The sequence below is a fragment of the Haemaphysalis longicornis genome, unplaced genomic scaffold (assembly GCF_048455015.1).
Source record: "Haemaphysalis longicornis isolate Haplotype H1 unplaced genomic scaffold, Haemaphysalis longicornis Haplotype H1 scaffold_10, whole genome shotgun sequence".
Taxonomy (NCBI): domain Eukaryota; kingdom Metazoa; phylum Arthropoda; class Arachnida; order Ixodida; family Ixodidae; genus Haemaphysalis; species Haemaphysalis longicornis.
In genome coordinates, this window is record NW_027526204.1 from 152421915 (window position 1) to 152443146 (window position 21232).

General features: G+C 48.7%; 2 protein-coding genes and 1 non-coding gene across 3 annotated transcripts in view; 1 reads left to right on the forward strand and 2 right to left on the reverse strand.

Annotated features, from left to right (window-relative positions):
• The window catches only part of Nd-13b (NADH dehydrogenase (ubiquinone) subunit ND-13B), a 383813-nt gene that overhangs the window by 298388 nt on the left and 64193 nt on the right, over positions 1–21232 (reverse strand). The gene's annotated exons all lie outside the window — the stretch shown is intronic.
• Positions 1–21232, forward strand: part of LOC144160155 (transmembrane reductase CYB561D2-like) — a 42143-nt gene that overhangs the window by 11035 nt on the left and 9876 nt on the right. The window contains exons 2-4 of the mRNA XM_077691752.1: positions 5666–5713; positions 18828–18868; positions 18945–19193. Of these exons, the coding sequence (XP_077547878.1) occupies positions 5666–5713; positions 18828–18868; positions 18945–19193 (338 nt within the window). The remainder of the gene's footprint in view (positions 1–5665; positions 5714–18827; positions 18869–18944; positions 19194–21232) is intronic.
• On the reverse strand, positions 7686–7758 carry Trnat-agu (transfer RNA threonine (anticodon AGU)). The gene has a single exon. It is a non-coding gene; the product is annotated as a tRNA-Thr (tRNA).

The window sequence follows — 21232 nt, forward strand, 5'->3', positions numbered from 1 at the left end:
CGCTGTCTCACTCTTCTGTAGACGTTCCTCTCCGTTTTCCTTCCTCCGACTCACGGCCGGTCTACAGCGGCGCGTCCGCCGCTCTAGCCCGGCCGTGCCCGACGCTGCTGCTGCGTTCGGGATGCCGCACCCGCGAATTCCAGGTAACGGCTGGTAGAAGGTCTGGTTTCACTCTTTGTGGAACCACGTGTGCGAATTCAAGTGACTTCGCATGGGCAGTTGTTGTGGTTGTCGTTTACAGCTTTGCTTTCGAACCACCTTCACAGTGTGGATTGGAGCCAATTCCAACCCGTTCAGGCGTGAAGAACATATCCTGGTCTACTCGGGATGGCGTTTTATGAATTGGAGAAAATTACTTCTACTCTGTCACAAATCAAACATCACGTCATCGACGGCGAAACCAGGGACACCAAAGCCGTCTTCGGGCTTGACCTGCAGAGTGCCTTTGATAAAGTCACGCACTCGGCCATCCTTTCGTAGGTATCCAATCTAAACTTAGGTAAAATGTCGTACGAATATATTAAGGCCTTCCTCAGCTGTAAGACGGCAGAGCTCAGAGCTGGCGACCTGAAGATGGATGAGAATACATTAGGTAGTCAGGGAACCCCCCAAGGCTCCGTCATCTCACCCATGCTCTTCAACCTCGTTATGATACAAGTTGCCAAAATACTATGCCAGCTCGAAGGACTGAACCACACGATATACGCGGACGACATCACGCTGTGGGTGGACGGGGGCAGCGATGCCCACATAGAATCCACACTGCAGACGGCTGTTGACGCGATCGAAGAAAGCTTGGAACGCACGGTACTGCGTTGCTCCCCCACCAAGTCCGAGCTCCTGATCTACCGACCGAACAAAACGCACAGAATCAAGCAGCAAAGGGAGCACGAAAAGATCAAGAACCGAACCAGGGACGGCAACACAATACCGACGGTCAGCAAGATCCGAGTCCTAGGGATGACGATCGAAGCGCTCGGTAGGAACGGAGGCACCATCACCCGCATCACGGGAAAGGCGGCGAACGCGACAAGACTGCTCAAGCGCGTTACTAACAAGAAGGGAGGCATGAAGGAGGAGAAACAAGTGTTTCACGTCGACGCCGCTGAATACCCACACAGAGCGGCCATGAGCATAGTGGCAGTGGATCAGCAGGGTAATTCAGCTTCCTCTGGTTCAGTTTGTGCAATTCACCCAGAGACAGAAAAGGAAGAAGCCATTGCACTTGCCATATTCTCCACAACCGCAAAAATAATTGTGAATGGCTCAAAAAGAGCCGTTAGAAACTTTGAGAATGGTAGAATTTCACCCAAGCGCAGCGCCTTCTTCAACCCTTTACTGGGTCAAAACTCCGCGAGGTCTTTCTTATATGGACGCCAGCACATTCGTCCTTGCCGGTAATGAGCATGCTCACGAAGCGGCCCGAGGTTTCAGCTACCGGGCCCGCCTCGAACTTGATGAGCAATCGCTACATACAGGGGGCAGGGACCGGCTTCTGACATGTAGGGACACCACCGCTCACTATCGCTTAGGCCGCCTGAAATACCCGGCGGCGCACCCCTCCCTCAGTCGGTGGCAGTCTGTGGCCTGGCGACTCTTGCTGTCCAACACCTTTCCGAACCCCGTAGCCTACATCTGCCTGTACGTAGACCTTTACAAAGAGCAATCTAGATGGTGCTCGGCCTGTCCCGAGAAACCACAACACACATCACAGACAATAGTGATAAGGACGCTGGAGCAACGGGAGGCCGTGTTGCTTAGCTGCGACCAAGAGACTCAACGCAGCCTTGCCCAACTGGCCGAAGATGCCGCTAAGGCTCACGGACTCCTGGCCGCCATCTGACGGGGAAGGACCGTCGAACGCTCCCTTTCGTCCAACTGGCCGAAGATGCCGCTAGGGTTCACGGGCTCCTGGCCGCCATCTGACGGAGAAAGACCGTCCAACGGTCCCTTTTCGTCCCCTTCCCTCTCCCAGTTTGGGCAAAATAAAGTTTTCTCATCATCATCATCATAGTCACGCGCACGCCTCCCTCACGTTTTCACTAAGTGTCGCGCCGTCGAGCGCCTCGTGCGGACACAGCATGCTGCCCCCGCGTCTCCCCCACCGCACACTTCCGGAGAGCGTTGGCTCGCGCTGCCACGGCCACGGCCGCTGGATGAGAGCGCACGCAAGGTGCGCCTCTCATCCAGCGGCCGTGCCACGGCGAACCGCCCTCCCTTCCCAATTTCGCGACACTGTCCTCCTTTGCTCTTTTCTTTCTTTCATCGTTCGCTTTTTCTTTCACTCGTCGGTCCTGCCATCGTTCACTCGGTCTCGACGACGGCGACGCGGCTCAGCCCGCGAACGGGCGACAAAGGGCTGCGCCCTAAAAGTTAGGCACACGCAAAATCTGGTGCGGACAAGCATCAAAAGTCAACCAACCGCAAAGAAACAGCAGAGAGAGCTAGCCCGAGTAAAGCAGGCGACAAATTCGGGAATCCCTAAGCCGACATCACGGAGACGCGCTTCGCAGCGCCGCCCGTGGTCGCGCTCACCGCCGATGGGCTCCGCAAACGTTGGGGCTCCGGACACTCGAGTTTGCCGGGCGAACGCAGCGCCAGCCGCGGAAGACGCGCGCAACTCTGGGTCGGTCGGGCAACGCCGACCGCCTTCATCGTACTCAAGCGAGTTTTAGCACTCCGTATGTTCCGTGTTGTACGTGGTTGCGTGTTGACCGGGACCCGTCTGGGCACTTGCGAATTCGTCGCTGTAGGCGGATTAGTTCCGCGGGCCGGCCCTCGCCATGCCCGTGCATTCGTCATGGTTGGGGGCGCCTCCTCGCCCTTACTCCTCGCCCTTCCGCGTGTGCAGGCGCAGTCAGGTCCCGGTTAACACGGTAACCACGTACAACACAGAACACACGGAGTGGTAAAACTCTAATATGCAAGTTCCCAGACGGGTCCCGGTCAACACGGTAACCACGTACAACACGGAACATATGGAGTGGTAAAACTCTTTACCGGGACCCGTCTGGGCACTTGCGCATTCGTCGCGGTAGCGGGGATTAGTTCCGCGGGCCGGCCCTCGCCTTGCCCGTGCATTCGTCATGGTGGGGTGCGTGTCCTCGCCCTTTCTCCTCGCCCTTCCGCGCGCGCAGGCGCAGTCGGGTCCGGGTCAAGACGGTAACTACGTAAACGATGGAACAGACGGACTGCTAAAACTCTCTATCGCCTTCTCGCCGAGCGGTGGGCCGGCACACTATGAAGGTTGTATATCCCCGCAGATTCTCCTTTTTTTTGCAAGCACTAAGCCACTGTTACTGCATTTGTTACTGCATTTTAAAAGCAAATGAAGTGTGCGGATTACGCGATGCTTTGAAACATGAGCAGGTGATTATAAGTTTGGCTAGCAGGCTGTAAATACGGATCATTGCGCAGTATATTTGTTCACAACGAGGACGCTCAAACTCAGTTATCACAACGTAGATTATCACCCGGCGGTTCAACTCTATGGTTCATCTATAATGTCACGTGGCTATCGCCGTATTTAATACAGACAACTACATGTGGTGTAGACTCTTTAGGCGTTGATGTTTTTAAATACCTCTTCAGCTATTGGATATGACAACACAGGATTGGCGTTTCTTGCAAAACAAACTATGCAAGACTGTTGTTGTCTAATGCACTGAGCGGCTAAGAAAAATGCTGATAACATCGGCTTCAACAAAAGTTGGAAATATGCAAAACGCAGGACCAAATTTTCGTGTTCCAACTACTTTCTTTTTTGTTCAGAAAAGCCTTTCCTGCAAATTAGCTGGAAGGTAATAAAAGCGATACAATTACTTTCTAACAGAATTTTCACGCCAAAGCAGTTGATGTATTAATGTAGAGCAAAAATATCGCCAGATATGAATTTTAAAGTAATTACAATGTGCTAATTAGGTGTCTCCCCCCCCCCCCATTTCCGACCTCCTCATCCAAATAAAAGCTCTCTGATAACCTTCTCGCAAAGAGTTCTTTTTTTTCGTGGCGTGTTTTTGTACGGCTGGTGTGCTGGGTTGCACCTGAAGCCCGTAAAGTTTATTGGTGGAGGGGCCAACATATATAGGCACAAGGCTGTGTATTTTCTCTATCCGCAAGGCTGGATAGCTCGATACCCAACGCGTGGTGCTCCGGAGGAAGCGAACAAAGTGGCATGGAAAGAAGACGACGCGGTGTGCCTGATACACGCCCTTGTAACATTTAGATTGTTGTAATCGAAGTCATGAATTCAAAATCAGCATTGAATTTTCAGCTCTCATGACGTCGTATTCGATGGTGCGTTCCATTCATTCATAACGTCATCACTTGCGATACACAGAAACAAGTGTGAATTCTATACTGTTGCATATGCCAAGTACGTTATTCAGATCGAACCACTATATAATGCTCCTGTTGCTCAGTCAGTAGCTCGGCAATCAACAAAGTATTTCGACAAGTGTACTCACATAGATCGGCTAACGCGCGGAAACATCGCGGAATGTCCGATATCGTACTTGCAAACGAAACACCCTTTTTAGGGGACTCGAAAACAATAAAGTACTGTTTCTTTTGAACCCAGCACGCAGATCATGAGAAAGTTGTGCGGGCAATTCAGAAGACGCCTCTGCTATCCCGCGCGTGCGTTTCCCTTCTGGGCGTCACGCCAATTTTTTCGAGCTTCCTTGCCGTACGCGAGTTCAGCCGAGTAAATCCGTCTTCATTTTCCTGTAGTGTGTGGGAGGACTGATGTAGAATATTGCAATTTATATTAAACAAGAAAGGGGCTACTAATATGATTCACCGGGTGCGGCGAAAAAGGAGCGCTCCCCAATCACGAACGTGCTGGCGCGCAGTGACCGACCCAGTGTTGAGCGTATCTGCCGAACGTGGCGCTGGCTGTCGCTGGCTCCAGAGATGCGACCACGACGGGGCGATGGGGAAGCGACGTTGACGGAGGCTTTGGGATTTGGTGTGAGGGAAAGCCTCAACTTCAGGGCCACAGATGTAACGAAGAGGCGGCTGGAGTGGTGGTGGGAGAAAAGTAGGGAAGAGAGTGGGACGTAAGCTGAGTAATATACCGAATTAGAATTAAAATATACCGAAATAGAATCTGATGGGGGGGGGAAGAGGGGTGCAAGGGCAGGAAGTGGGGAAGCGATGGGAGTTTAAAACCGGGGGGGGGGGGGAGGGGGATAACCCATTACGATAGTGAAGGGTAGGGCAAACAAGTAGAATAACACAGGCAAGTCGGTTGGTGACAACCGACGGCCCGATACAAAGGAAGGGCCTATAATCACCATAATTATTATCATCATCATCATCATTATCATCCGCGTCGCCCTCTGGGCAGTGAACGATGCCCAGAGGAAAGAAAAGTTTCCAGAGCCAGTACTCCACGCAATCTGAATACGTTTGTGTTTTGACTGCGTTGAGTTTCGTTGAAGTAGTTCGCGAAGCTATCAAGAAGGCTCAACAGTCTTCAATGCTGCGCACCCCGCAGGGCGCGCCAACTCGCGCGTAAATGACAGGATTGAGCTCGAATAGGAAACGCTGGAGGATCCCGATGAAAAAGAGTCGGTAAATGGTATGACTGCCGCTCACCTTATTAACAGTATATATGTCCAAACACTTTATTCATGATGATTTTGTTTTTTCCCCTTTTCAGCGGCACTGAGAGGAGCAATACATTACGAGTACATGAAATACGCAGCCTGTAAGTATTTGAAAGTCTTCCTTTATTTTAGTGTATTAAAATATATTTTTGAGGAAGAAGATCGTACATCATAGAAATTGCATTACAGATGATGCGACAGAGAGTAAGTATTTCAAAGCATTTTTTCATGATTACGTTATTAAAGTCTATATATATTATTTGAAGAAGATCGTACATCATAGAAATTGCATTCCAGATAATGAGACAGAGAGTAAGTATTTGAAAGCATTTTTTATGATTACATTATTAAAGTCTATGTATTATTTGAAGCACATAGTATACCATAAAAATTACATTTTAGGTGCGGATAAACTTAGTAAGTATTTGACATATTTTTATATGATCACCGTATTAAAACCTTTTTATTTTTATGGAAGGAAATCGTGTACCGCAAGAATGACATTCTAGGTAAAAAGAAATCTATTAAATACCTCACAATATTTTTTATATATGCTGTTATAGCTGGATGTAACTAACCTCTATGTAACGAATTCCTGGATTTAACGAAGTTTTTTAATGCCTCATTGCCACCTCCATTGAAGCGTATGTGTTTGCGATCTTTATGTAACGAAGTCGGTAAGCTGATCAGTCTTTGTTTTTTGCACTTTTACCGAAAAATTTGCCGGAGAAATAAACTAATTTAGCGAATACTAGCAGTATGGTAAGTAGCCAGCAGCAACGAAAACGTACAGAATCGCTTAAAAAACGAAATTCGCCATGATGATGGTGAACGAAGTGGCCAGCGCAGTTCCGTGGATAACGCAGCGTCCACTTCTGGTTTCGCTTGGGTAGCGTGACACCACTCCAGGTAGCAAGAGTAACTACACTTTTTTTTTTCGACCACACCGCAAACTATCGTGCGTTTCCACGTATGATGTTAATGTGCTAGGGCGTGTAGTAGTAGTTGTAGTAGTAGTAGTAGTAGTAGTAGTAGTAGTAGTAGTAGTAGTAGTAGTAGTAGTAGTAGAACTTTATTATAAAGTCAGGTTATTTAGCCCTCATAGGGTGGTGCTCTTAGTCCAGGGCCCCATTTGCTGCTGCGAACCGTCTTGCCCGGTCGATCAGTCCGCGCTGGTCGTCCAAGGCTGAGCTGGAAAGAGCGGCCCCCATACGGAGGTGGAGGGGCTGGGTATAGGCAACTGGGTCGGGGGTTTGGGGCATTCCCATGTAGAGTGATACAGGTTTCGCTGTCCTCCGCTGGACGGGCATCTGTCTGGGTACATGGTAGGGTAGAATGTATACCGGAGCGAGAGGCTAAGGAACGTGTTAGGCTGTGGCTGGCGCCATGCAGCGGCTTCGCGCGTCTCCACTGCTTTCTGTGGTATCAGTTGATCGGTGATGAGTGTTGATGCTAGAAAACGAAAAGTTTTGTCTTTTCAAGACGAGCTCACAATTTTAAATGCCATCTCCGTTGGCGAGAAAGAATGTCGCCGCACGGTACAGTATCCCAGCTAGCACCCTCTCAGCAATTCTGAGTGCGGAAAAGAGCACTTCGGTTCTTGAAACGCCCTAAGGAACCGAGAAGTGTGAAAGGCAAAAGCGATGCTTAAGTTACGTTTGTGAATACGGGGTAAGTTGCCTTGCTTCACCGGAGCGCCGCGTAGTGCCTAAGCTCGTGCGAAAGCAGCAGTCGCAACTTGCGCAGTTTTTCACTGTGAAATAAATCCCTGAAGGGTAAGTGAATTCACCTTCACTGATGTCTAGCATTTTGGCTTCGTTTCTGCTTCATCCCGTCCTGCCTTAAGTCGAAACCTGCATCTAACGAAAAATTGCAAACTTTTGGCCGCTTTGTTACATCCAGGTGTAACTGTGTGTGTGCGTATGTATAGCGAATCAGAATAGGACATGAGGGGCTCGTTGAAAAGAACAGAGAAATAAGAGTTGGCAGTCAAGAAAACCTCGGAAAGCAAAGGGGAGGTCATTGAAACAGATAAAGAATTTGGAAAGAAAGAAAGAAAGCGGAGAAAAAATGCCCGCCAGGTGGGATCCGAACCCACGACCTCCAGAATACTGGTCTGGTGCGATAACCACAACGCTACCGGCGGGGCGAATTTCCCCTCCACTTTCTGGGGTATTTATGTTTAGATATTGTTGTTTTAGATATTATATATATATATATATTGTAAGCGCTGGTTAGCGCCCCCGACACCAGAGGGATATGCTTACGACAATCCCCCGGTAGGTGGACACAAACGCTATGTGCCAAGTGCTAGCAGAAGGGTATGTGACAGTGGACTCGTACTCCGGAGGCCTGTATTCCACATGCAATCATGCTTCATCATCGTCATCAGTTGTCTGTCATCATCAACGTCCGTCTTGGTTGTTCTCTGGGGCTCGCTCCCTGTCACGTAGGACAAGCCTCGCCTAATAAAGACGCTCCCCAAGACTCCTGGGGCGCGCCTTACAAGTGGTGGAGGGTGCTTCTTTCGACCCTGACCTCTCCCTGACCTAGCTGCACCCCTGGAGCTCCGTTCAGGTCGCCTTGTGCAACCGCCACCCAGTCGAATGGACCGAGAAGGCGCACCGAATGCTGACGCTCCCACCACGCCGGCATGGAGGGTGACTTGCCCCCAGCGCGACCCTCCCGGCTTCGCTGGTCTTCGTGGCGAAGACGTCGAGGAGTGGCTTGACGAATTCAACCGAGTCAGACAATTTAACAGGTGGGACGAGAAGCTCAAGCTCCATAACGTAGGTCTCCCCCTGCATGGAGTTGCAAAGACCTGGTACCGTAACAACGGGCATACCATAACTGATTGGGCCTCCTTCACTGAGAAGATCCGCCAGATATTTGGCACACCGTCTGCGCGTTCAGATGAGGCAAAAAGAAAACTAGATGCTCTCTGGAAGCGTCCGGACGAAACATTTGCGTCTTATATTGAGGATGTGCTAGCTCTCTGCCGTCGGGTGAACCCAGACATGTCAGAGGCTGACAAAGTTCGCCATCTACTCAAGGGCATCGCAGAGTTCGCCTTTAACTCGCTTGCCCTACAAAATCCGTCTTCCGTGGAGGACGTACGAACCTCGTGTCAGCGTCTCGACCAGCTACAAGCGATCCGCCTGCAGCCACGGCAGGAATCAGCTCGTCTTCCTCCTGAGTCGGAGCTTCGTGCTCTCATACGCGATATCATTCGCGAGGAACTCCAAAAGCAAGGCACATCGTGCTCTCATGGTGACCGGTGTGCTCAGCCCGCGACTGATCTGCGGGGGATTATTAAAGAGTTCTCCTTAGCGACCGAGTTCTCCTTAGCGACCGAGGTCGTGTATTTCTTTCTGCCGTGCTTGGAGAGGTTCTCCGCGCAGCCGAGACTGTTCACCGCACTTCGTTCAGCTACCATCCTCAAACGAACGGCCTGACCGAACGGTTCCACCGCACCCTTTCCGACATGATTTCGTCTTACATTCAACCGGACCACAAAAACTGGGACATTATTCTTCCGTTCGTCACGTACGCATATAATACCGCCGTTCAACGTACTACAGGATTTTCGCCATTTTTCCTTGTTTATGGCCGCCAACCAGCTTCTGTTCTTGATACGTCTTTCTTCTCCGCACCAGTACTTCCCAGAACCAACATTCCCGATGAGTTCATTTCTCGACTAGATCATACCCGCCATCTAGCTCGTCTGAGGACAACAGCTACACAAGAAGAGCGCAAGGCCAATTATGACGCCACGCATCGCGTTGTCTCCTTCAAAGCTGGTGATCAAGTTCTGCTTTCTATTCCCCTTCGTGCCCCAGGACTTTGTGAGAAGTTCTTGCCCCGCTACATCGGACCTTACACCATTGTAGAGCAGACTTCCCCTGTGAATTACCGAGTGACCCCCAACGCTAGTGTCACCGACCGTCGTCCTCGTAGACCCGAGATCGCGCACGTTTCCCGGCTCAAGCGATTCTACTCTCGGTCTACGCACTCTTAGCGCCCGAGTCGGCCGCTCCACCAGGGGGGGGGGATATTGTAAGCGCTGGTTAGTGCCCCGACACCAGAGGGATATGCGTCCGGACAATCCCCCGGTAGTTGTACGCAAACGCTATATGTGCCAAGTACTATAGCAGAAGGGTATGCGCCAGTGGACTCGTACTCCGGAGGCCTGTCTTCCACATGCAATCATGCTTCATCGTCGTCATCAGTTGTCTATCATCATCAACGCCCGTCTTGGTTGTTCTCCCCAAGACTCCTGGTGCGCGCCTTACAATATATACATACATACATATATATATATATATATATATATATATATATATATATATATATATATATATATATATATATATATATATATATATATATTGCCGCGAACCATACATTGGGTTTGTTTATTTGTGTTTTGCTTTTACCGCCCGGCTGCGCCGGTCTGTGTTATCTCTGCGCCAAGGGAAGCGCGTGTTCCATTCTTTCTTTCTGTGCCGCATGTGTTATCTGTTGTGATAGGGAGAGCATTCCGATCTAACGTGAACAGCCCAGAATAATCTTCTTGGATCTACTATGTTCTCGATGCGAATCGACGTTTCGAGAACCACGCGCGCCAAAAGATAAAAAGCCTGCAGTGCGGACGCCGGGGCATTCGATTCGACGACACTCGCCTGTGCAAGTCACTTTGTTGACCGCTGCTTCGCCGCCTCTGTATTCTTTTGAGTTGTTAGGGGAGCACAAGTTCGCTCCAATAAACGTGTTTCTCATTCAACACAACTGCATCGTCCTTGTCTTCGTGACAATATATATATATATTGTAGCAAGTATGTATGTAGCTTACATGGAAATGTGACGGGCATAAGCCATAACGGGCACATCGGCATATGTGGGTATGCGCCGGATGGCGACGAGGAAGAGGACGCTCTCGTTCATGCTCAGCCTCGCGTAAAGCTGGTCGGTTCGGTTCGCTCCTCCTGCGTTGACGCCTCGCCCACGAATAAACGAGCCGATCCTCCTGCAGGAACGTCGAGTATCTCCTTTACAAATATATATATATATATATATATATATATATATATATATATATATATATATATATATATATATATATATATTGTAGAACAGAGACGTACGGGACGAGGGATTCCGTAAGGACACATATCAAAGTTGCAGTCCTTATTGCCAGTGCTGTTTGGCGTTTTAACAGTGTTTTATAGTGCCGAATGATGTATGATTGCCCCTTTTTTTTATGCAGGACTGAATAATTGAAAATTCAAGTCGAGAAAAAATGCGCCGTTTTTTCCGAAAGCGGGAATCGAACCCACAACCTCCGCATAACGCGTGCGGTGCTCTACCATTGAGCTAGTTCCGCGGCGACTCCTCTCTCGACTATACCGCGGGGTTTTGTATTTACGACTGCTCAGAGCCCGGTCAACTAGCGCCGCCCCTCGACCACCGCGGGAAGACATAGAACGTCTTTTCCCAGCGGCCGCACGTAAGACGTGGTCGGAAGTCGGGGATAGCCAAAGGCATTTCAGACTGCTGAAGCCAGAACCCTCGTAATGCATTTTGTAGAACAGAGACGTACGGGACGAGGGATTCCGAGGTTGATGAGGTACAGGTATACTATTATACTTCTGAAGCCTCTGAATACCATTAAGCTGTGTCATGGAACAAAATAAGGACCACCACCTCATGGTAGGTGGTCTTTGCCAGATGACATGTTAAATCCATGCAATGCGCAACAATGTGACGCCACATTTATTTATTTATTTATTTATTTATTTGTTGTTGTTGTTGTTGTAAAATTTATTATGAATAGGACGGCACTAGGCCTGTTGCGGTGGGAGGGGGAAAAGGGAAGGGGGTTACGTGCGTCGCACTATGGAGGCTTCACACGCAAATGTCCACAGTGAGAGTAGAATTCTCTTGTGGTCGTGTGTTGGCCGGATCCAGTCCTCGTATGTTGATACAGATGACGGGCGATGTTTGTCACGTGCGTCCTTCAGTCCTTCACAGTCCCACACCAGGTGACGCATGTTGGCCGGCTGGGCGGCCAAGCACACACTACACTGGGGCGGCGAGAAAGGTGGCGGGTTCGGCTGCTTGGCGTACTTCTGTGCGTGGTTCCACCTTGCCACCACGTCCTCCGTGACGGCAAAGCCACTTCGTGCTTTCACCACGAACACTTGGGCGCCCCGGGGAAGACCTTTAGGTAGGGGATCCTCAAGGGGTGGTACGTGGGTCAGGAGCTCTTTGGACCTTTGAAGCTTGTTCCTTCTTCGCTTCTCTTCAGGACTATGACTCAGGGCTTTGAGAGGAGTGAGCTCAAGCTGCGAGTGGTGGGGAGAGCGAGCCTCACTGGCCAGCTTGTGCACAGTCTCATTGCCCGTGTTGCCAGAGTGTCCGGGTACCCAGAGGACCTTGACATCAATATTTCTGTCCCGCTGTAGTTCGCGGCAAGTCTGCTTTATGGCATATTCCGTGGAGGTCACTCGCGGAGGTCCAACCAGGTTTTTGAGTGCCGTAGCACTGTCCGTTAAAACCCTGATCCGTCGTACTTCCTTGGTGCCATCTTTAGACAAGAATTCAATCACCCAGAGGAGGCTAAGGTGAATGGCTCGGAGTTCGAGTTCTGTGGTTGAGGGGGTCTCTTCTAGAAGGAACCTTTCTGAGCGGTGGGCCCCGTCCTCTCTTCTCGCTGCCATAGCTGCGATTCGGGTCTCGGGTTCCCATGAGCAGTCTGTATGGATGCGTAGCTCCTCCGGGTCAGGTTTATGTGCGTTAAGGGCCTGTGCTATTGTTTTTCGCTGCTGGGCGTATTTCTGTACGTTTGTCTTGCGCGATAGTGGCTTGAGGTCTGTTATTTGGATGTCTTGCCACGGAGGAATGTGGGGTGGAACATCTTCTAGTACGGCTTGCATCTGAGGGTCTTCATGTAGTAGGAGCCGCTGTCCTTGGAGAGTGTTCTGACGGCGGTCAGCCGCACCTTTCCGTCGATCATTTATTAGCTCCCGCAAAGGTGGGAGTCGCGCATAACGGTACAGTTCGTCGATGCGCGTGTGCCGTGGCAGGCCGGTCACTACTCGCAGAGCAGCTCTATACATCGTTTCGAGCTTTTCAGTTTGTGCTTTCGTCAGGCGGTAGCACAGAGCACCATACGTGGCGCGTGAGACGAGCACGGCCTGAACTAGAGTGCGGGCTACCTCCGACGTGGCTCCTCCAAATTTGCTTGCGAGTCGTTTGATAAGGTGGAGGAGTTTTTTCCATGTAGGCGCCAGTTGTCTTAACCATTCGGTTGCACCTCCCCGCTCCGCGATGGGTATACCGAGGATCCTGATCCAGCCTGCGTCTGGTCGCTTGAGTGGTCTCCCCTCTAGCGAAAGGGATACCTTGGCTCGTTCTTCAGGAGTGCCTCCGATCAGGATATACTGTGTCTTCTCGACCGACAGCTGCATGCCGGTATGCTTGAGGTATCGCTCCAGGGCGGAGAGTGCCCCCTGCAGTGCGGCCACAGCCAACTCCGTCTTTTTGTGGTCAGGGGCTTCAGTCCAGATGGTAATATCATCTGCGTACAGAGTAAAATGCACACCTGGAATTTTTTAGAGTTCTTGGGTGAGCCCACGCATAACCACATTGAAGAGCAAGGGCGAGAGAATCGACCCCTGTGGAACCCCAACGCAGTTCGTGAAGCTGGTTGGTTCTGTATGCCCAGAGCGAATCTCAAAGGTTCGATTTGCAAGGAAGCTTCTGATGAAGTTTAACATCCTCTTGCCGGGATACGCCTCATGAAGTTCCCGTAGAAGGGCCTGGTGAGTCACGGAATCAAACGCTTTCTTGAGGTCCACCGCAACGAGAATGCTCGGCTGGGAAAACCGGCGAGGGCTCAAGATTCTCCTTAAAAGAAAGAGGCCATCATGAGTGCAAAGATTTGGACGGAATCCAGTCTGATTTGGGTGAAAGTATTCTGACACTTCTTCCAGGTAGTGATTGAGCCTGTTTGTGCACATTCGTTCTATGAGTTTGCACACTGTGGAAGTCAAGGAAATCGGACGTAGATTAGGAGTCTCCGTGGGACGCTTACCCGACTTCGGTATTGGCGCCACTACGGCGTGTTTCATTGTAAATACTGCAGTTTCTCTCGAGACTTCTGCAGGTTGGGTACACGTGAATAAATACAAATACATACAAAACAAGGCAAACAAATCGCAGAGCATAAAATACACAACAATAAAAAGATATCGTATTACAAACATTTTTCGAACAGAGGTAACTGCTGTGTAACCGCTTGGTTAGTACGATCGTTCTATTCAACAATAGTTCAAGGAAAAAAAGGAATAGTTGTAACAATTATTTCGATGGCTGAAGGGGGTAACGAGACGGCGTGGCGGTGCCTTGTATCATAACCCGATGAATATGCGAAATATGAGAAATTTTGATTAATGTTCTTTAATTAATTGGAAGAAGAACTTCAGGCACCAAATACGCTTTATTTCTGAGAGCTTTCTACTCTGTTAACATTGGCCTTGGTGAATGGGTCCCAGATTGTCCCTGCGTACTCTGTCATTGGTGGAGTAATTGTATTGTATTCAAGAAGACGCACATTTGGTGTGCGGAAGGAACGCCGTAGAAAGAATACTCGCGTAGGGGTCTATCTGTGATGTTGTAATGTGTTTTGTCCTGGAAAGCTTGGTCGATATACATAGGTCAAGGTACTTGTAGTGTTCTCCTTGCTGCAGACGAACGTTATTAGTGGTGTATAGGCTCCGGAGAGGAGAATTTTTGTGGGTTATTTTCATGAAGAGAGTTTTTTTTTCGAATTTGATTGACATTTCCCACTCTTTGCACGAAGAAATTATTTTTGGGAGGTCATTATTTTGTCTTAACTGGTCTTGTGAAGATTCTATCTTTTCGTAGACAATGCGGTCATGTGCGCACAACTTAATATGAACAGAAAGGTAAAAAACTGTCATTAATATATAACGAAAACAATAAAGGGCCTAGTACTGACCCCTAAGGGACTCCTGAATCAACCGGTGCACTGTTCGGAAAAGCGTTATTGATTGCGACAAATTGACATCGATTTTGTAGGTATTCATATATCCACGCAAGTAATTTTTAATTTAGATAATATGTCCTAAATTCTGCAGATGCTTTTGGCGTGGTACTTTATCGAATACTTCTTTAAAATCCATAAATATTACGCCGGTTTGCTTTCCTTCATCAATTCCACTCGCAACGCTATGAACGGTTTTCATTAGCCGAGTAGTGGTCGAGAAACCAGCCCGAAATCCGTGCCACACATTTGTTATTACCTTATGTTTTTCGAAACAGTTAATTACAGGTTTGTAAATGATATGTTGCAGCCGTTTACATGATGTTGAAGTGAACGAAATGGGGCGTTAATTTGGAATACAAGTTTTCCTTCCGGTTTTATGTACAGGTTTATTTCTGGCCATCTTCCACTCATCAGGTAAAGTGCCATCGTTTACTGACTTCGTTAAAACAACATAATTGTTTGCACACCATTCCGCGCATCGTTTTAAGAAGGAATTTGGGATATCGTCTGGTCCTGGAGATATTCTTATATCAAGATGTAACATAAATTCAGTATTCTATGCTAAGAACTGACGTGAAATAGTCATAAAGGTGGCGGCAACCACTTCATCGTCATGTACGCATTTGCCGCCTATGACGAACATGTCAGGGGAGCAAGACTTTGGGGAAATGGTTCTCTAGAATCGCTCAGGGGACGCCTTAATTAAACTCTGAAACGAGGAGCTGTAGTATTCATCTTTATTTTGACATACTTATAATATTAGCTCATTTGATACTTTATCGATTATAGATGGCTGCTGGATATTCGTAGAATTTTTAAGCTTCCTTTTTAATCTTTTGAGCTTCCGTTGCAATTGCAACGTGCCCTATACTTGTCCAAGGATTGCGGATTGCGGATATTTTACAAATCTTAGGCACAAAGCTTTCTGTACACTCATTAACAGTGCATTTGAAATGGAGTCACAATTCATTGACAGTGCACGTTGCGTTTGCAAAATTGTTGTAGCAAAGCCAATGATAGGTACGTCATCAGCACGAGACATATCCGGGTGCATGCAATATCTGGGTGCATGCAAATATTCACCGACAGGTGGTGGGTGAAGATTTGTATGCACCAAAACCTTGAAACCTCGGTCTAAACCTCAGCAGTCGTTAAAGCATTGCCGCATTAAGATGTAGACGAGCATGACGTAAGAATACTAGAGGATATCTACAATGGGTCCATAGCTACCATCGTCCTCCATAAGGAGAGGGGTAAAATACCTGTAAGGAGACAAGGAGACACAATGTCTCCAATGTTATTCACAGCATGTTTACAAGAAGTATTCAGAACATTGGACTGGGAACAGGTGCACGTAAGGGTTAATGGAGAATACCTCAGTAACCTCAGATTTGCTGATGACGTTGACCTGCTTAGTAACTTGGGGGCGAATTGCAAAGCATGATTACCGCACTGGACAAGCAGACTAGAATCGTGGGCCTGAAACTTGTTATGCTGAAAACTAAATTAATGCTCAATAGCTTCGGGAGAGCACATGCATTTTCAGATAGGTGGCGAGGCAGTGGGAGTGGTAAGCAAATACATCTACTTAGGCCAACTAGTGACTCCGGATCCCAACCACGAGGCAGAGATAATTAGAAGGATAAGAATGGGTGGAGCGCACTCGGCAGACATTCTCAGATAATAAATGGTAGCCTACCATTGTCCCTGAAAAAGAAAGTGTATGACAGCTGCATCTTACGGGTACTCGCCTAGCGGGCAGAAACTTGGAGACTCACTCACAGGGTCTAACTTAAATGGAGGACGACTCAACGAGCAATGGAACGGATAATGATAGGTGTAACATTAAGGGACAAGAAGAGAGCGGAGTGGGTCAGGAAACAAACGCGTGTTAAGGACATAGTAGTAGAAATTAAGAAGAAAAAGGTGCGGGCAGGGCATGTAATGCGAAGGCGAGATAACCGTTGGCCATTAAGGCAAGCGTGGAAAGGGGCAGCATAATGTTAGGTGGGCAGATGACATCAAGAAGTTTTCGGGGATAAATTGGTTGCAGATAGCACATAACCGGGTAGAGGCCTCTGCCCTGCAGTGGGCATAGACAGGCTGATGATGATGATGAAATTTTGACCTCGGGGATATCAATGCATAATTCGCCGCATGGACATCTTCTAAATTTAACCCTACAGGGTGGTGATACGATATAGCAGATGTGACATGACATGAAGTCTTACTTTTTATGCTACTGCAACCACTATGCTACCGCTAACAAATAAGAAATCAGGAATAGAGGCTTATTCGTTTTGGGTTCTTGTGTAGGTGTTCACAGCCTGAGAGAGGTTATACGTGAAAACAATATCTAGCATTTTATCTTCTGCTTCTGTACTTGGTGAAAAGTCTGCCCAATCCAAGGCAAGTTGTAATCACCGCCCATCATCAATTTATCGCCAGGGTTTACGTGTTTGAGGAGATATTATTTTAGATTTTATAATACAAAAACAGAGATGTTGGGTATTCTGTAAACTAAATTAAATGTGGAATTTTATTACCTGAATTTTACCTGAAACGTCAGTTATCGTTAAGGTATCTTTATGCCCCTTCGGCCACGGTTGACCTTACGGAACACCCAATAGTTGGCAGGTCAAAGATATCCTCGCTCCACCGCGTTTGTGTGAGCAAAGCGAACTCCGCATCATGAGCAACAAGTAACCCTTGGAGCTGCACAGCTTTGTTCACAGCGCTTCGCAGTTCACATTTAAAATAGTGACTACCTGTCTAAGCTTGTCAGGTCACTTGTTCTTGCCAATTTTGTATCGTTTGCCGCTTTCTTCGTCCCACGCATACATTATTCTGCTGAGTTTGTCAAAAAACAGTCTTGTTTTTGCCCCGGCGTTTCGCGGACTCGTGCTTTGCCATTACTTCTTTCGAAGATCCCTTGGTCTCCTAGAAAAATCATCGTTCTTCAATTTTTCATATGCGTAATATTGTTGCTTTTTCCCGATAGTCTAGTGGCTTAACATAGCCGGGCGGCTTCTTTCACTATGGTGGTCTAGCCTGTGACATCTCTCGACGCCTTCGAGTGTGACTCCTAGTTTTTCCTGGAACACGACGTTTCTTATCTTATCCGGGGTGATTCCTCGTCCTGTTCATCTATTCCATACAAGATAAAGTTGTTTCTTGCACCCCTGCTTTCCGAACCGTGTATTTTATTTAGGAGATAAGCTGTGTCTTTTTGGGAGCTAGTTATGCTCTATTTAAGATAAATAGCTTGTTTTTTTAAGCGTTTATGCTTATGCTAGACAGCTGAGTCTTCAGGCCAGCAATTTGGTTCGTAAATTCGGCCATTTTTTATCGCTTTCATTCTGCCTGTTCAAAATGTCCCTTATGGAAGACAGCATGCTGCTTTGGCCTGCTAGCAGTTGTTCCAGTACTTCTTGTTCTGCAGGCCCTGAATTTGACTCAACGTCACCGCAGATTCACTTTAGAGACACACGCATCACTTGCAAACTCTTACGCTCAGTGGGCAAGACAGCAGCACAATAAGCGGCTTTTGCTTCACTTTGCACGAATGTAAAAACCAACCTGAATCAAGTAGCAGAAGGGATTCATGACGCGTTTTGCCCAGCACGCTGCTGCCTATAGTCGACTGTGATGGTGTCATCTTTTCTTCCGGTTTTATATTTAACTTCCGCCACGCGGAAGAAATTAAGAGTTCCGTGAGATCTGAACCAAAAAATGCAGCGACGTATGTGTCTGAACTTGACTTTTTCCCAGGTGGTTCGTTTTCGAGTTAACGGGGCCATTATCTCGGAAATGAACGACCTGGGAAAACGGTAACTCGCGTTACCTAAAATGAAATCTACTTAAACTGTTTAAGGGAGTAAATTGCTGGGATAGTTGGTTCATATGTGCGCATAAAATGGAACCTCAGGACTAGAAGAGGAGGCCACACAAGTAGCACGACTGGGCTAAGCGTGAGTACAGCAGGTTAGTCCAGCGGTGTTCTCCTCTTTTCCCGAGTCCTGTTCGCTGGTTCCACGCATGTTCAGCTATCTCTAGGTGGCAGCAGTCGGAAGTAACTGGCACGGCCATGTTGTCCTGCGATGGAGAAACAGTAGATGGTAATGGTTGTCTCCCGTGTGGCGCAGATATCCTGTTCGTCAACCACCCTACCTTGATGACTCTTGCGGTAAGCAACGTCGGCCTTTACCGAGCGGCCTCCATCTGGGTTCCTAGGCCTCACGTGAAAGCGCGCGTGCGTGCAGTTCGGCGGCTTTATGTTGCTGGAGTCGTTGACGCACGTGCGCGGGCGCCGTCCGACCCAGCACATGAAGACCCAGCTGTATTCCATGGCGTTCGCCTTCCTGGCTGTAGCGCTGGTGGCCATTCACAAGGCGAAACTGGAAAAACCGCACCTGACCACCTGGCACGCCCAGCTCGGAGTCCTGACCCTGGGCTTGGCCGTGGCCACGACCGCAGTCGGCTCCATCATGATGTTGCTGTGGAAGCTGAAGGTATACTGCCTTCGCCCCAACCTGCAGGCGCGAGCGACCAACCCGCTTGCGTAGAAAGTGTGTCCAACTCGAACCGGAAGGCCTCAGCCGTTCGTGGCGTGTGGAGCAGTGTCGAACTTCTGCTGTAGATACACGCTATAAGAAACACATTTACGGATAGGCTACACGATCAGCTGGCTAAGGACAGGCTCAAGTTTAAGTAAAGTTTAACCGTTGCGGCACGGCAACCTTACGGCAACCGACCGGACGAGCTACGCGGTGGACAGGGCAGTGAGCGCGCGTGCTCCGAATTCCACTGCCTCGGGCCCAAGTAGTGTACGACGTTCGTGCATGCAAGGGTCTGCTGAGCGCTAGCAATTTTGGAAGAATATAGGTGGTATTCATGGAAAAGTTTATCTGCCAATTTCTTCGCTTGGCAGCACTGCGGACGGCCACGGACATGGCCAAAGCGCCACGGACGTGGCGCATGGCGTGGCTTGTGCCACTGCGTCCGCACGCCGAAGAAAGAAAAACACCGGCGTGCGTCGTTTGCTCCGTTTCAACCCGATTCTCATGGTGGTGTCAACAGAGATGTTATTAATCGCGCTCACATTGGAGTCGAGGCATTACTTTGCGTTCGGTGTGGTAGAGTTTTGGAACGTCCAACACGCGTCGTGTGCTTAGCACGGACAAGTACCGCCATCCCGCGGAGGGCGACGTAACCAGTGACGGTGGACTCACATGGTTGCCTGCATGCGTGCCTCTCCAGTGAATACAAGACCGTTGCGGTGCGAGTGCATGTTTGAAGAGCCGCGGTACTCAAGCATGTGCGGGATTTAACGAAAGGGTAAAACGCCAATGATTAACTCGAAAGGACGCGTCCATGGCGTCGCCTTGAAATTCGCTCGCCAAGTTATTTGTGTACACGGTGGTGCGACGATAACTGGAACACTTTAAAAATTTTCCTGAGCGAACCGCCACGCTGTTCGCGCTCGAACTTCACACGAAGGTCGCATTTTGTGGGCTAGTTTATTTGACACCGGGTACAACGACGGCACTTACCTATTTATTGTCAAAATAAATAAAAACGATTTTCGCCTATGGGAAAATGACGGGCGAATTGGACGGGCGTGCCAGCGCAAGTTGATCGTGGAACGATTTTTGTTGAGTGCAGGTTCTTTAGCTCTTATACGAAAGCTAGCGCTTTATATACTGAGGTATAACCGCAAGGAATTTTAAATAAACAGGCAGAAAGCATTTTAACTTTGCGCTAACACCATAACTCTGGTTTCAATGCGTGTTTCAAAAATTGGCTCCAATCCACGCTGTGAAAGTGGTTGCAAAGGACACCCACAACAGTTGCCCATGCGACGTCATTTGAATTCACACACGTGGCTCTACAAATAGTGAAAACAGGCGGAGTCCCGAACACAGTAGCAGCGTCGGCCGCGGCCGGGCTAGAGCAACGGACGCCGCCGCTGTAGCCCGGCCGTGAGTCGGAAGAAAGAAAACGGAGATGAGCGTCTACAGAAGAGTGAGACAACGGAACCTAGCCATCTTGATGTGCTAGCGTGGGGCTACACCACCGCGCGACACAAGCGCAGACACCGATACAATTCGGCATGTGAGCTTAGTGATTCCTATTTATACCGATTTAAACTAAGTAAAAGCTCGTTAATTCAAACTCGGTTAATTCGAACTTCCGGTTAATTCGAACTTACGCCCTGGTCTAGGCACAACCCTGTATATTTATATTGGGGAAAACAACCCGTAATTCGAACGCGTCGGTATCCAGAACGGTTAAGTCGAACTATGATTCTCTGGTTTCCATCGCCGCTCGCAGAAGAAGTCGGCCCAGAGGGATTACAATGTGTTGCAAATCCCAAACCAAATTTTCTAGAGATGAAAACAACGAGACAGAAGAACAACAGCCTGGCGCGCGCGCTACTTTCGTGCAACAGCTTATTTTGCTTCTACAAAGGGTGCCGCACCACCGGCGCCAGTGCTCCGGCGCATGCCATTGTTATTTACGAAGCATTTTCTTTTACGAAATCACCTGC